Below are 15,602 nucleotides of genomic sequence, written 5' to 3' on the forward strand. Positions count from 1 at the left end.
TCAACAACGCACAGGAAAAATCTCCCACCGGCACCACCTTGGAGGTCAAAGCGTAAGAATGGTTACGCACTACGACTACTACTACGACTACGAGGGACGAACGGGTGCCGCCTTAAGGAGCTTCGCCCCTAAAAGCGGCCGTGGGCGTGCGCAGGGTTCCCCATCAGGGGGGTGGGTGAAGGTTCATCGCAGCGCCCCCCTCCTAATTATGTCAATGTATAATATGGCGCTGACATTGCCCCCCCCCCCCTTATGCGTGGGCGAACCTTCCCCCGCCCTGTGCGCACGCATATGCATCAGAACTGCGATGAGATCACTTTGCAAAAACAAACACAAATAGATGGGCAAAAATATTTGTGGCGCGCCAGCGTGCGCTCGGCATGTGCTTAGCCTTCAGCAAACGTGCAATGGACGTAAATGTAATCACGATCTCGTGTCGGTAAGATTTTTCTTATAGTCTGGTAATGCAACCGAATCGCATAAATGTCAAAGATGACTCAGATGAGCAAAGACCAATCAGCCCGGCTGTCAGTTGTGCAATCTCATCAAGCATGTTTTTTGCTACTGAAGTGGCACCTCCCATTTAGAGAAAGCGCAACAGATATTTGTGTATCATACGATATCGCTCGAGTCGAGCGCGTTAAAGCCGTGTCATACTGGTGCACTTCAGCTGTTTCAGCTCGTGATCGAGATTGATTTGATAGGTTCTCGCGCAAGTGAGCGGGGCTCAAGGAGGTTTAAAACAATTGTTTGAAACCTCATTCGGGCGTCCGATTACGATCAGTCACATTTAGTACATTAATTTATTATTTGTTATTGTTTTTTTTCTTTTTTTTTTGCGCAACCGCAACATGCACACGCCCATGGAGGAAAGAAAAAAATATGCACACGCCTCACTGTACATTTGTTCCTTGCCTTTTTTTCTGTACGTCGCTTGCGATAACAGCGCCAATGTTAAGGGAAAATAAGTGTTCTATAACGCTCCACCTTTACACGATAGCAACTTTTCGAGCAGTAATTGGAACAATAAATATAAATTGTTTGGTATGCTGCGTATTTCTCGTAGGGAGTAGAGTCGTGCGGGTTGTTGTGCAGGAAAGCATGATGGCTGTAAACAAGTATGGCGTGTGGTGGTGATACCCGTCGCCTGTGCAGCGAAACTGTGAGCGCCACTCGAAATTTGGCCCGTTTGAACGCCCATTTACTCACCGCTGCCGTTCGCGAACCCGCCTTAAACCTCTACCTCCGTCGCGTTTAGATCTTGCTAGTGTCCGAAGACTTTAAACAGAACTGCTCCAAAGCGGTACGCCCATCGCCTTGGCTGCTACATCTTTGTATTTTCGTTTTTCTTGTCTTCGTGATCTGTGAAGCTCCCTACAAGAGCTCTTTGTGCAGCTTTGTGTTAGTGCAACTGGTTCAACGCCTGCACGCACTTCTGTCGATCGATTGGATGTAGAGACAGCGTGTTTTACGAAATTTAATGCCGACTTGTGCGTGCTACTGTTTGCGCTTTCTTGTCATCGTCTCTCGAGATAACGGTACCACTTTAGCAGTCCTCATGGGTGTCCTGATGTCGTGTTTTTCTATGTTGCCTGCTGCTTGAAAAACAAAGAACAAATAGAGAGAAGGCGGAAATTAGACTTAATAGTTGTTACATTTGCATTCGCAAACTTTGTCCAGGAGTTCGCCATGTCGTTGCCGCCGTACAGTGACAGCCCCACTCCGACGCCCTTTCGGAGTCCAGTGGAAAATGACTTGCCTCCATCTTACGACGACATCACAAATCCTAATGGTACGCACTTCCCCAGACCTAAGCAAAATACGCTACTACACATGTACACACACAGTGTGACATTTCTGCACGAAGCGTACACATGGGCCCGACTGGTCGATTTTTCTGCTTCTGCTGACGAAGATGAAACAAAGCCATGGCGTATTCACACCTTTCAGGTTGTGTTGACCCACAATGACAGATTTATTTTGTATACCTCACTCTCAATGCACAGTTAGTCAGGCTTGACCCTCAGTCAGTGCTGGCAGTGTTACCTCAACGTTGACATGCCAGTTCTCGGTACGGTCGAGGCGCTGTGAAGCATGGCAAGGCGATGCGAACGGGGCCCAACTTCAGCATTCTCCAAGGTTTCGTGCATTTCGGCTGTGCTATTGGTTACACGTCGTACTGACGTCACAAATTTTCAAACTCGCTTTTCCAACACTGGAACTGCAGTTGCTGCCTAGACAATAGGCACACCAATTGCAGGCCAGCCCAATTGTTTCGAGTAGCTTTACATGCTTGTATTAGATGTGAAGCATCTTATAGCGGAGATCTTATAGTGGTGTGCGGCGTGACCATCATTACTGCGCATGCGCAATCCCTCTCCACTTCCGCTCTTCCCCTCCCCTCTCCACTACTCCTCTGCCCTCCCCTTCTCTTCCCCCTCTTCACTTCCCCTCTCCCCTTTCCGACCTCACCACTCCCCCTCTAAAACGCGGGCACTACATGCCGAAACACTGTTTCGCATCGCCTCATGGTCCCCTTTAGCGGGAGATGGTGTGATTTTTTTTGTAAATTACACACACTTACTTATATGCAGTTTTCACCTTTTCATAGTACACATTTGAGTGTGTTTTTGAGAGCCTCACTTTCATTGCTTCATATACTTTTTTTTTTAATTTCAGCTCCCCCTCCGTCCTACCAGTCACTCTTTGGACAGGTTCGCGAGGTGCACAAGACGTCCAGCGGAGTGCTTGACTTCTTGCGAAGCGTCATACTTCTCTTGCTAGGCACCCGTGAGTCATATGCCATTCTGTAGATTTGGCTATTTCCAGAGTAGATTATTTATGAACTTGTGTTTATGGAGAGCTTATCATTAATTCACTATATGGTATATAATACATGGCCAAGCAGTGAGGCTTGGTGAAAGCAGTTTGTGTGTGTCATATGTTGCAAAATGCAGCAGGAAAAATAGTTTGTGAAGAAAGAGCATTCGTTGTCTGTCCTAGAGCACTGCACGGGCCCGGGCCGACCCAAAAGCTCGGGCCCGGCCCGCGGGCCGGGCCGTCCGAAGCGTTTTCCGGCGGGCCCGGGCTGGGCTCGGGCTTGAAAGTGCGGGCCTGGGCCGGGCCTGGGCTTGAAGCCGCGGGCCTGGGCCGGGCCCGGGCTTGAAGCCGCGGGCCGGGCCGGACTCTGACCCGATTATTAAAAGGCGTAAGTCGGGCCTTCGAGCACACGCGAATGTTATGCATTCCATGATCTAAGGTATACTGTGCCAAGCTGAAGTGACACGTATATACTATATATATATATATATATATATATATATATATATATATATATATATTAACAGCACTAACAATGGGCCACATCACGGTTGTTCCCGTGGGAGGCATAAAGATTTCGGTCTTTTATTCGAGGTTGACACATACGATACATTTCATTTATATTCCTTGGTATTACGTGCCAAAACCACGATATGATTACGAGGCACGCCGTAGTGGCACCGGATCAATTTCGACCACCTCGAGTTCTCTAACGTGCACCTAAAGATAAGTATATACACGGGTGTTCTTGCATTTCGCCCCCACCAAATTGCGGCCGCCATGGCCGTGTGAATCGCACCCGCGTCCTAGGACTTAACAGCGAAACAGCTTAACCGCTGAGCTACCACCATGGGCAAAGCAACATTTCGATGCATGTACACACCGGATTTTCGGTCCGATCGCCCGCTACAAAGCGCACGGCATCATTAAGAATCATCATCAACAACTAATATCCTCTAGCGGGCTCGGGTCGGGCCTGGTCATGAACAAGCGCGCCCTGGATTAGTTTAGTAATGAACGCCCGGGCCCGGGCAGGGCCCGGGCTTGGAACGATGGGCCCGGGCAGGGCCCGGGCTTGGAACGATGGGCCCGGGCCGGGCTCGGGCTGGGTACGGTCAAGTACGCCCGGGCTCGGGCTGGGTTCGGTCATGTACGTCCGAGCCCGGGCCGGGCCCGCGCTTGGAACCACGGGCCCGGGCTGGGCTCGGGCTTCATAAAGCGGGCCCGGACCGGGCCCGGGCTGTAAAATCCAGCCCGTGCAGTGCTCTAGTCTGTCCCCCAACTTCAGTCTGCAGTTTCTTTTACAGCAAGATGACAGTAATGAGAAGTATGTAGCTGCTTCCACAGCAGTTTGTTGATTTACATGTGCCTGCTTTATCTTTCTTGCAGTAACCTGCTGTTTTAAAATTACATTGATGCTGACGGTAAGCCGGTGGTTGTTAAACTTGGCTCTCACTAACCCATTGACAAGCTCACACGTCAGTTGAAAGAGCTATAAGCACATTTATAGTAGTTGACTCAAATTGATTAAAATTTCTAAAGACATCACGTTTTTGTATGAATTTCAGAAGTTTTCAATTGTATGGTGTTAAATAAACAGTTACAGGTTATAACATGAGTGCGTGTTCATGCCTGATCACATTTGAAAAAGATGTATAACTTGCAGAACTGAAGGGATGAATTGCCATGTTTTGTGCAGTTGCGTTCAAGGCAACTGGATCAGTGATGGTGCACCCAGTAATGTGTGACACAGCCCCAATGTTAATTGGACATGCTCCAACTGTTAAAATATTCGTGCACAATTCATATTTTCCTGTCAGCTCTTCATCGTGGTAATCCAATATTTTAAGCTGAAAAAGTAAGCAGCTTCAAGTGCTAGAGAAAACGGCACACCAAACGTTGTGTTCAGATCTGTCAGAATTAATTAGAATTTTATGTCACCCAGATTTGAAGCCTTATGAGCTGATTGTAATTGAGTCTACGAGCATTTCATTTTGGTTGCCTTATATTTAATTGATCATATGCTGTAGGTGTGGACTATATCTAACGCTAGAAAATGTGGTGCTGTTAATGACTAAGGCAGTCAAACTCTCTGTTCCCATTGAATATCGACCCTCTTTTTTTATTTTGGAATTGATTTACACCAACGTGAGGAATGCGACTTCACATGTAAAGACAATCACGAATACCCCATTTGTTTGTGCTTAGTCCTCTGATACTGTTTGCGAGTACCGCGTGGGATTTACGTGGACTCCCTTCTAGAGAGCGGAATTCTTTTGCTGGGGGGGCACCCATGACAAGTGAGTTTCTTCAAGGGAGCAGGGGGAGGCTGGGAACTTGGGCATTGTTGTGTTTTGAATGCTTGCTCTTTGGGGGGGGGGGGGGGCGGTGGCAGGCGAAAATCTTAGGGGGGCAGCTGTGCCCTCGCTGGCGACACCCCTGTAGAGAGTACTTGGAGGTCACAAGGCCACAGTTTGGAGAAAGTACATTTGTGAACTGTGTGTGTCTTGCTTTTTCTTTTCAGTTGGATGTTCAATCTTGGTTGGAGTCACAGTCATCATTCCCGTCAGCATGATAGTGATAGGTGAGTGCGTCGCCTCCGTTGCGGTGAAACGCTTGGAGCAACTTTTCCACTTCCATTCTCTTGGTGTGACATCCTTAGTTTGAGTTTAGAGTGCACTTACGATGACAAAGGAAGTCTTCATTGTGCAGCAATAATGGTTTCGGCAAGCTGGGAATGAACTTGCTTTGAACAAGTTTATTTAGACAAGTTTCTAAAGCATACTGAATTGGCAACAGCAAAGTCACTGAAAGATTGCCGTGATCTAAATACAGTGTGCATATGCATCCCACATAATATGCGTGCTTGTGGCAAAGGTTTAAATAATGCACGCTGTTTGTGCACTTGCTGTGCTTGCGACAGATATAGGTGTGCATTAAGGAACCCCAGGTGGTTTCCAGTGTCCCAACTGTGGAATACCTCATAATCATTTCATGGTTTTGACACATAAAATATCATTTTTAACAGTCTTGGGTATTCACGTGAAATGATCGAGAAAAGAAACACTGACTGCTTTTACAGTGAAAGCTGTTATGAGATCACAACAGTCGATTTTGGTGGTGTAGTTGTCCGCCGCTGCTGCTGCTGGTGTCTGCAACCACTATCGCACACAAAGAGAGAGAAAAAAAAATTAAGGCAGCTTTGCACTAGGGATGGCAAGCCTGAAGGAAGTGTGGAGCTGGGCAGCCTTTGTTTCTCTTCAGTTTTCTTTTTCTTCCCTCCTCTCTTTCTTTATTTTTCTCTTTTTCCGTTTTTTTTCTTTTCTCTCTTTATTTCTGTATATTTCTTCTTCTCTTTTTATCTCTTTTTTGCACTTACTATTTTTCTTCCTGTTTTTTCCCTTTATTTCTCTCTCTATTTCTTGCTTGCTTCCTCTTTTTTTATATTTTTATGTGTGGTTTTGCCTGCGTTACGCCAAGCTACAACAGCATATGATGACAGCATGCGACAGCCTGAGTCCCTAGAGTGCTCAGCACTTAAAAATCCAGGATTGAGCGGGATTTGAACCCAGGCCCTCTGTGTGGCAGTCGAGTTTTCTGTCACCTCTAGAGACACACTGGTGCTTGAAACTCCTTTGCAAAGAGACCTTATACAGGGGTGATGGCGGGCAGGGAATCACGTTAACAGATGTCGTATAGTGTGATAGAAGAGTAAAATAACATCAGGCGTCACACAATGTCAATTGCCTAACAGGTGAGTAGGTTAAAGCTACCCACCCATTACAAAGGGCTCAGCCATAATTCATAGTCGTCAAGAAAGTGCACATGATGCCTTAGAGTTGCGTAGCAAGTGCCTTGCTTCTCCTCAGAATGACGAATAATGGCATAGTGGGTATTTCCCTACTTCAAAAAATTATGATTTATGGCGTAGTGGGTACCTTCCAACTGTGCTTGCCGTAGTTGCCCCAAAGAAGTTTACAAGGGGCTCTATAGAGGTTGCTCCTCCAGCTTTCACTGTGACTGTGCTGCGTGTTCCGTGCAGGCCCGGCACTGTTTAAGTGATTAACTAATCGTGTCAAGAAACAGTTTGCTGTCTTATTGCCGGCAGTCTCGGTAGTTTTCTTCATTATTTCCTCCTTGTCTCTTTTAGGTACCACATACCTAAGTGACTGCCCAGCCGAAAAGTACATCCCAATTTTTCTTGTGATGGGTGGAGTGTTTGGTGTGCTGAAAACGCTACTTGACGTCTGCGGCAAGTGTCGGCGTCCCGACAGCAGTGGGGAGGCTGGCCGCAACGTGGCGGAAGAGCAGCGTGCTGAGGAGCGCACCTGGAGCACGCTTGTCAATTGTTTCCTTTTTGCCTGGTATGTTGCTGGTAAGTGTTTGTGGCACAGCATGACTTGCTGTCCTGCATTACATGCCATATTCTCTTTTCTGTGCACTGTGTCATCTGTGCTTGATTTGTTTGCTCTTATTGTTAAATTGCTACTCTTGTGCCAATAGGATAGACACTTGTATGGTAGATACTCCCATTGGCCTAGCTAAGGGAGGTTCAAACTCCATACCCAAAATTTTTTCAATTTTGCATGTGTATATATATATATGTGCACATTTACAAATGCATGCACAAACATAAATGTTCAGAAAAGACTAACTGGAACAGTTGCATAAAAACAAGAAATAATAAACATGCAAGTGATGTTTGTCTCTTCTTTAATGCACGCTTAAGTGTTTTTCTTGTGTGAAATTTTTGTCCAGCACTGATTAAAGAGATTGACATGCTAAAGAGACAGAAAAAAAGAAAGCTATGCTTTAGGCAATTCTGACTCTAGTAGTCTAGTGACTCTAGTTTTAAGGTATAGCCTCCATTAGGAACTCTTCTGCTGTGGGAGTTAATTGATGGGATATTGGATTCGTGTACTTTTTCTGCTGCTGCTTGCACTTATTTGAAGTGTAGTTGAGGCAGGGCAATGGGTCACAATTCCTACTAAAAGAAGCTAACTGTGCCGGCCACCCACTTCCTTAGTGTGTGGCAACCCTCAAAAAGTAGCCCAGAACTTCTATTATGTCATAAACTGAGTTCATTTTCCATTCTTTTCATCCCTAGTTATTGCTTGCACAATGCTTCACCTCTTTAGCACCAGCATCGGCCACTCACTATGACATGAGATATGAAATTGATAGGATCACTGGAAAGGAATCCCCACATAGTATGGCCCGCGATATCTATTTGCTATGCAGCGGGAGATGCTGTCGACAATGCGTTTTTGCTGCATGTTTTCCTGCGAATGTTGCCTTGCCAGTCGGAATATTGCATTGCATTATGAAAGCTTCTAGGGGTTGTGATTAACATGGCTCAGAATCATTGGAATTGAAGGCAGGTGCCTTGCCACGTTCACCATTTCTCAACTGAACCACCATTCACGTGTTCTTCCAGGCTGCGTGTGGGTGTACCGTGCCTACCCTCCGGACTACACAAACATCGAAAGCCCTGCATTTTGTGACAGGACTTTGTACCTCTTTGCGTTTGGCCTCGTCACGGCGGGCCTGCTGTCGCTCGGCTTGGTGGCGGCCTGCCTCTGCTGCCTAACACTCTTCTCATTGCTCTCGAGCAAGGATTGATAGTGGCAGAGCCGCCCACCGATATCGGCCTGAAAAGCCCGCAGTCATGGATGCCACAGGTACCACTCTCAAGCTCAAGACATCCGTGCCCAGCTGCCCCCAAAGCGAGTGTGCACAGAGGCGCGTTGTGACGGCGAGTGACACAGTGATGCTGGATTGCTGGCGGTGTGACAGCTACGCGAGGCCTCTCCGAGAGTTGTGCTTTTACGAGCGACGGACAGTGGTTCAAGCAGTCGCGCGATTCCTGTGTTTATTTCTGCGAAATTTCTTGGTAATTTAAGTGTTTCACTGATGAAGGAAACGGGTTTAAGTAGTCTTTCCAACCAAAACATGAACGCAGGGGTCGTGTGCCACGGTGATGTTTTGTTTAGTACCACTTTCAGATGCTGTAATTGCCTGTTCTGAACGGACGGTGTTTGGGCATGCACCATTGTTCACTACTTCTAACGATTTTATTTATTTTTGAATAGGAAAGAAAAGGTGCCACTCGCATAGACTCCACACAAGCGTCAGTCTGCGGTTATCACACACACACGAGATTTAACCATCTTCTTAGCATCCTTAAGTGGAAGGTAGGTGGAATTTTATTTGTTCTTTGAGTCACAGGGAAATGAGTTGAAAGAATTGTTGGGGTTTTACGTTCCAAAACCACGATATGGTTATGAGAGACACCGTAGTGGAGGGCTCCAGAAATTTTGACCACCCGGAGTTCTTAAGGTGCACCTAAATCTAAGCACACGGGCCTCTAGCAATTTGCCTCCATCAAAATTCAGCTACTGAGACCGGAATGCGACCCCACGACCATTGGGTCAGCAGTCAAGCACCATAACCATTAGACCACCGTGGTAGGTGGGTTGAAAGAACTTGTCCTAATACTGGTTTTCATGTACTTGCAGTGTAACCAGGTGCCCCCAAACAACTCGACCGTACTTAAAAGGAAGTGAGGGATCACCTCAGACTCTTTGATTCCCTTAACTCCATTACTGCGGGTCAACAGCAGGTTAAAACTTGTGACAAGTATGCAAGCTGTGCATATAAGCAGACTCGTGGAAGTCCCATAACTCCCGAAGCTGCAAGAAACACTTGTAAGCACTCCAGACAGACTTGTCCAGCTCCAACTGTGGCTCCCTTTCTAAGGTTGTGCAAGTTGAAACGCCATGCATGCCATGCCAAAGCGATGTGAAAGGGACACTTTCACGAGCAGCCGTCTTCTGGGCATTAATCATGCTGTATATGAGATGATTCAATACAGAGTGGTGCGCACTGCAGTTACTAGCGGGAAGCAGCCGATATATTTTGTTAATTATAGTTAAGTGCTCAAGGACAACAAAATTCTGGTTTATGTCCACAGAGTAAAGGCTGAATTTGTCTAACTTAAAATGTCTGAGCCGCACTACAGTACAAAGATGGAAGAGACCAATGAATGGATCGAACATGCACTGTAGTGTAAAAGAACTTGTTGCTGGACTAGGGGTAAACCATTTCAAAAATTGAGTGCAAACACACAGCACATTCACACACGCACACACACGTGTATGTGTTTGGTGTTTGGGTGTATGCGTGTGTGAATGTGCCGTGTGTTTGCGCTCAATTAATTTTTGAAATGCGCTATACTATTAACAAATATTTTATTGACGAAACCTTACATGTGACAATTTTAATCAATACATAAGAAAACCCAAATGTGCGTACACTATAAGAAACTGGGAACACAGCATGTTTGAGCATAGAAATGTAAACCAAAGGTGAAAACAGCATTATTAACTAAAACCAACTTTCCCATCTTTCAGTCACCTTGTCAAATTTACCATGTACAAGCAGGAACTACACCCTGACTTTTGAGCAAGGAAATTTAGTTCCAACTTCTCAGTTAGGTCATTTTTTTAATTGTTTTCTTTATAGTTGCAGTCCAGAGACTTTTCTCCATAAATGTACATCCTGGTTAATCTGTAACCACGTTTTCTGAGCCTGTCATGTATGTATAGGCGATGCACAAAGCGCCGACGAAGCCATCTGCTGCCACGGCTTGGAAGCGCTGACGGGTCCCGGTGAGCAGTGCTCCCACGAGCGTCTACGCGAATGCACGGATGGATGTGTTTTCGTCGTGATTTAACGACTCTTTCGGGCCTCAGCGATGTCGAAAAATAACTGCTGCGTTGTCGGCTGCTCAAACACACAAAAAATCGCAGGAACGCACTTCTACAGGTTTCCGGTGCTATTTCATGAGCGAGAGCGGCGGTGGATTGCGGCTGTACGACGTAGTAAGCAAGCAATCGTGCTTTGTTTACGGCAGTGTTAGAACGATTACGGTGTTTTTATTTCTCCATTTATGTCGCTACGTATTCAGCTAACGCTACTACGTTTACACTTGGTCACCTTGCACATGAGGTTGTTATTAGTGATAAGACGCGATGCCCAGGCTCTCTTGAAAAACAAATGGCGCGAAGCGCAATGCGAGAGAATGTGGGGAAGGTGACGGCTCCTTTACAAAAGCACCGTGAAATCGCACGTGTGCTGGACGAAATCGGCTGCATTCTACCTATTGATGGCACTGGAATGCGATCATCGGTGCAGAATGTTCGCTGTGCGCTTCTGCACCAATGATGACAAGTGTATCATTTATTTTTTCACAAGTTTATCGTGCTGGTTTCAAAGTTTTACCAACGCTGACCCTTCGCGTGGCCGCACCTGTGAAATCTATACGCCGATGCGACAGCGCTCCCTCAAAATCTACTATATAAACACATGGCACGTAAACGAAGCTACTGTGTCAAGAAAAAATGTTGGTTCACGCGTCAACGCATGCACGCATTATTGATCACAACGTTATAATGAAGAAGGCGGTGTACTTACGATGAGCTCCACTTCGTAGGGAAGCTTGTTGACGCTTGTCTGTGGCAAACACTTGGCGCATATGGTGATGTACATTGTCGTCCCACACAGCTTTGACATCGGACACATGTCCGCTATTATAAAGTGCGGCTCCTTTGCGCACACTATCACCGCAAAAGTAATTATCTGGGACGCGCACAAGCGGCAAATCGCACGCGTGCAAATGAAGCGTCTGCTACGCGACCCACCAGCGGTTCCAACGGCCGCCGCTACGCGGCTTTCAGATGCGCCCCTATAGGCGCTACGCATCGCGGATATATCCAGCAGAACAATTTTTGGAGAGCACTTTACATGTGGCAATGTCTTTTCCAAACATGATTGTTTAGAGTACCACACTGCATTGTCACTTCACTTTCATTCTCCCTGTACTTTTGCTTTTAGTTAGAGAAAAAGTTAAGGCAAACATTTTCAAGTACAGCATCCAAACATGGTACTAAACAAAATTTACAACATGCCACAGGTGCCCGAAATTTGAGCTAAAACAAACCTGGCTGCGTTATCAGTGCCACATGCTATAGAATGGAATAATGAGGCAGGTTCTTTCACTGAACTGTTACATACTGTTCGTGGCTTAAAAGCAGGCCCACCGTCTTTTTATATACATTTGTGACCAAAGGGAAAAATAATGGTGCAGTCGACTTTCTTTAATTCAATTCAGTACATGCAAAACCGGTTCATATGACACAAAGTTTGATCTAAAGAATCCTAAACTTGCATGAAATTTAACGTTGAGCATTTACTTGAAGTGTCTTCTTGACATTGTCTCTGCAAAGGCTCATAAGATGAACCAGGTGCATTGTATGAGTAGCCTTGCTGAAAAGCCTAAAGGCTCGTTCACACCTGCGACTAGCTGCGGTGACACGGCCATGTTAGTCCCAAAGCAACTGGTCACAAATGGCCGCTTTGGTTGCAAAGTGACTGCTTTGACTTAGTCGCACGCTGCTCGATTTTTCAGTCGTGCGACTGCAGTCGCAAAGCTCTGATCTAATCACATACACAGCAACAGGACGTCAGCTTATTTTACAGGGCAATGGCAATGCGAGCCACATGCGAGTAGATGTGGTCGCACGCAGGTGTGAACATTGCTCGCCTTGAGTCGCTTTTTGTTTGCCAGTCGCAAATGGTCGCATGACCGGTGCTAGTCACTGGTGTGAATAAGTCTTAGGAGAATGAGCCTTAACAGACTGCTTGCATCAAAAACCATTTTGTAAATCAAAATACTGTTTGCATTTCACTTGAAGTGATTGGGGGTTGTTTACTTCATGTCATTGCTATCGCTATCTCCTGGTTATCATGTCTGTGTCATGGTGTAGTGGAAAAATCTGTGCTCGGCAAGTCGCGTGTTTCTGCGTCAGTGTTCACAAGCTTTTTTATGCCAGCATTGCCTGGAACTGCTCGGACTTTAATGAGTGACAACTCAGCCAGACTCTTCACACGGGAACTGTTGTACGGTTGCGTGAAACCACAGCTCCTGAAACATTTTTTTCACCTCCTGGCAGTCTTGAATTCTTTGTGTATTTCATCGAACAGAGTTGGTGCATCTGACCTGACCAGCAAAACTTGTAAATTAGCTGCCACTTATCCGCTCTATCGCAACTTCATTTTATATTCATCATCTCACGTGTGGAATAATTGGCAATTTTTTGTATTTTTCTTGCAGAAATGTGCAAGGACCTTTTGGGGTGTTATGTTTGACTTCACAGTTCAAGTTTGAACCACGTGCTTTTTAAAACAATTTCATGATGTTTCCAGTGGCATCCGTGCCAATGTGCAATGTCATAAACATTGCATAACACAATTGCTATGGTTTTGTTGTCTATATTAAGCACGAGGAAGCCAGCCTTAGACTCTGTTAGCACAAGTAGGCTGAACAGCACTGCAGGACAAATTTAAGCACCATTGATGGGTGTAGAAGATGGCATGTACATTAGAATGAGGTTGCTATATGCTTCGAAGGCTGAGCATATAAACCCAGTTCACGCTTCTGTGAGGGCTCAGCTTGACTTGTGGGCCAAGCTTATGCTGTTGTACTTGCCTTCTTCTCGGGCAGGGCTTCAAGCACAGTGGCTGTGCATATAAAACTGGCTGATGGCACCAATCTTCAACCTGACAGCGATGTGCCGATTGCTTGCACAGTACTTTGAACTTTTTTTTTTGCAAGTTGGACTGCATGAAGCACCGAAAGTTGCGTTGCACATAACATACACTTGTGTTAGCAGTCTCCCATATTAGGTTAAGACAGCCAATATTTTTTCTGTGTACAATACCACAGGAATGACCAGAAGTTTAGAACACCCTGGGATCAAAGGAAAGAATGAGTAAATAGAAGCTTACTGTACTGTCCAAAAAGAAAGTGTCCTGTACTACATCTGCAAGCTTGTGTGTTCACTGAGCTTGGCATGGATATCGTGTCTACATGCTGTGCACCAGCATGCCTTAGCATAAAATTCACTGGTTTCAGTGTTTTGTTTTGCTGTTTTAGAGGAGCAGGGGCACCTTTCCAGATTGCTGAGCAGTTATGTGAGCATGATGCAATTTGTGGGAGCAATGGAATATTGAGTCGCCCTGGGTGGTTGTGCGCATTCAGGCACTGGTGTTTCTGTTTACATGACCGATAGGATAATGTTCTATGCTCTTTGATTATCCACTGTAGCTGAGCCACTCATGGTTGCTGCTTTGGCTGCTGTTGGGACCTGCTATCCAAGCCGTCACTCGAAAATGTTCTCAAATCACAAAGTGGCAGACATTTGCAATCTGTCAGGACTGACATTCAACAACTTGTCCTTAGTATGCAATGTGTACGCAATTGTACAATATACTTGCATTGAAATTAGCTTGCCGACTATGTCTTCTAAGGCGAACAAGCCAGAGAAAGCTGTGTGCATGAATTTCGTATGAAAAGGGGTGTTTTTTTTTTATGCTGGCATCTGTGTGCATCGTTCAATGTAAAAAAAAACAAAAACAAAGGCTTCAAGGTGGTATCCATGCGACCTTCTGTATAAATCATGGGTGAAATGCTGTTGTGCCTACTTCTGGTCTTCTTGAATCTGTACAAGCAGCCAGGTTTTGGACATGTTTTGCTTGCAGCATTACCTTAGGGAGTGCTGCGGACTGATAGCCCAAGCGTGATGAAAGACATTTGAAGTTTAGACGGTGCGGTCTCTTGATAGCCACGTTTGAAAGTTTGACGGCAGGCTTGAACTAATCATAGCGATGAGTGGTGTAAGAGGCACGTGCGGGAGGCTTGCATGTGCAGCTGCCATAACCTATGACGTAGATGTGCTGTTCATTGTAAATGTATGTTGAATTCTGAGCTGAGGTCAGCGACTGGTTAAGAGTGCAGGAGCATGTGCCCCTCAAAAGAAAACATGTACCCTTGCACCAGTGATTGTTCACTGTGTCCAGTTTACCCTGAACTTTCTTCATATCTGTACCCCTCTAAAAGAACTTTTTGTCCCTGAGGCAGGCCCGTAGCCGCCCCCTCCCCCCCTGAAATTTTTGTGAAGTAGGTGTTTTTACCAAAAATAAATAATAAAAATAAGTGTTTTTCTCGAAAAGTCAAGGTTTTCAGCAAGTGCCCCCCCCCCAAAAAAAATTCCTGGCTACAGGCCTGCCCTGAGGTGCGAGTAAAAGTGTGAAGGGATCAACCGAGCAATCGGAAATTTCATTGTGTGTGTTCTGCACTGCTGCTACTGCTATGTGCTTTCACACAAGAACAAATGAACCATGGAGAGGTTCTAAACAGTTATTTGGACATGAAGTTGGGGCAGTCCCTCCTTTAATTGCTTCCCAAACTACCCACTTGCACTATGTGCTTTGTACCCCCTGAACATGCAGATATTTTTTGTACATGTGTGTGTTGCATGACCACCGTTCAGTTGTTTCAGATAAACTGCTGAGGCATCTGCTCTTACTACTGGTGCAGTGGGAGTCATTAACAATAATGAAAGCCATAGTGTTTTCTTCTTTCAGGAAGTTGGTTTTCTGTAAATGTTTTGAAGCATACTTTCGTTACATAGCAGTTTTGTTTTCACCCATTTTGTACACTGATCTGTTGGCTTTTAGTGTCGCTAATAAATATGGTAAAAAGAAAGGCAACCTGTGCTGTGAATTACTGAAAGGACCTTCATGTAATTTCACAGTTGGTTTGGTTGCTTCATGATTTTGTAAATTTGCTCTGAAGCAATTATAGTGACAAGTATTATTGTGGAAAACCACACTGTATCTGTGTAAGACATTGCGCTAAACATCGTTCTTGTATCAGTGTT

General features: G+C 45.5%; 2 protein-coding genes across 3 annotated transcripts in view; one reads left to right on the forward strand and one right to left on the reverse strand.

Annotated features, from left to right (window-relative positions):
- LOC119382646 (cyclic pyranopterin monophosphate synthase) overlaps nt 1-15,602 on the reverse strand; it is a 227,438-nt gene that overhangs the window by 1,647 nt on the left and 210,189 nt on the right. The window lies entirely within an intron of this gene.
- On the forward strand, nt 1,069-10,518 carry LOC119382647 (transmembrane protein 272). Of its 2 annotated transcripts, none has more exons than XM_037650443.2 (6): nt 1,069-1,162; nt 1,681-1,792; nt 2,680-2,790; nt 5,345-5,404; nt 6,971-7,195; nt 8,258-10,518. In XM_037650443.2, the coding sequence occupies exons 1-6, from the start codon at nt 1,121-1,123 to the stop codon at nt 8,440-8,442; spliced, it is 735 nt and encodes a 244-aa protein (XP_037506371.1). In that variant the 5' UTR covers nt 1,069-1,120; the 3' UTR covers nt 8,443-10,518. The 2 variants fall into 2 exon arrangements, with proteins under 2 accessions (XP_037506371.1, XP_037506372.1); XM_037650444.2 differs by having other exon boundaries at nt 1,085-1,303.

This window comes from Rhipicephalus sanguineus, chromosome 2 (assembly GCF_013339695.2).
Source record: "Rhipicephalus sanguineus isolate Rsan-2018 chromosome 2, BIME_Rsan_1.4, whole genome shotgun sequence".
Classification (NCBI taxonomy): Eukaryota; Metazoa; Arthropoda; class Arachnida; order Ixodida; family Ixodidae; genus Rhipicephalus; species Rhipicephalus sanguineus.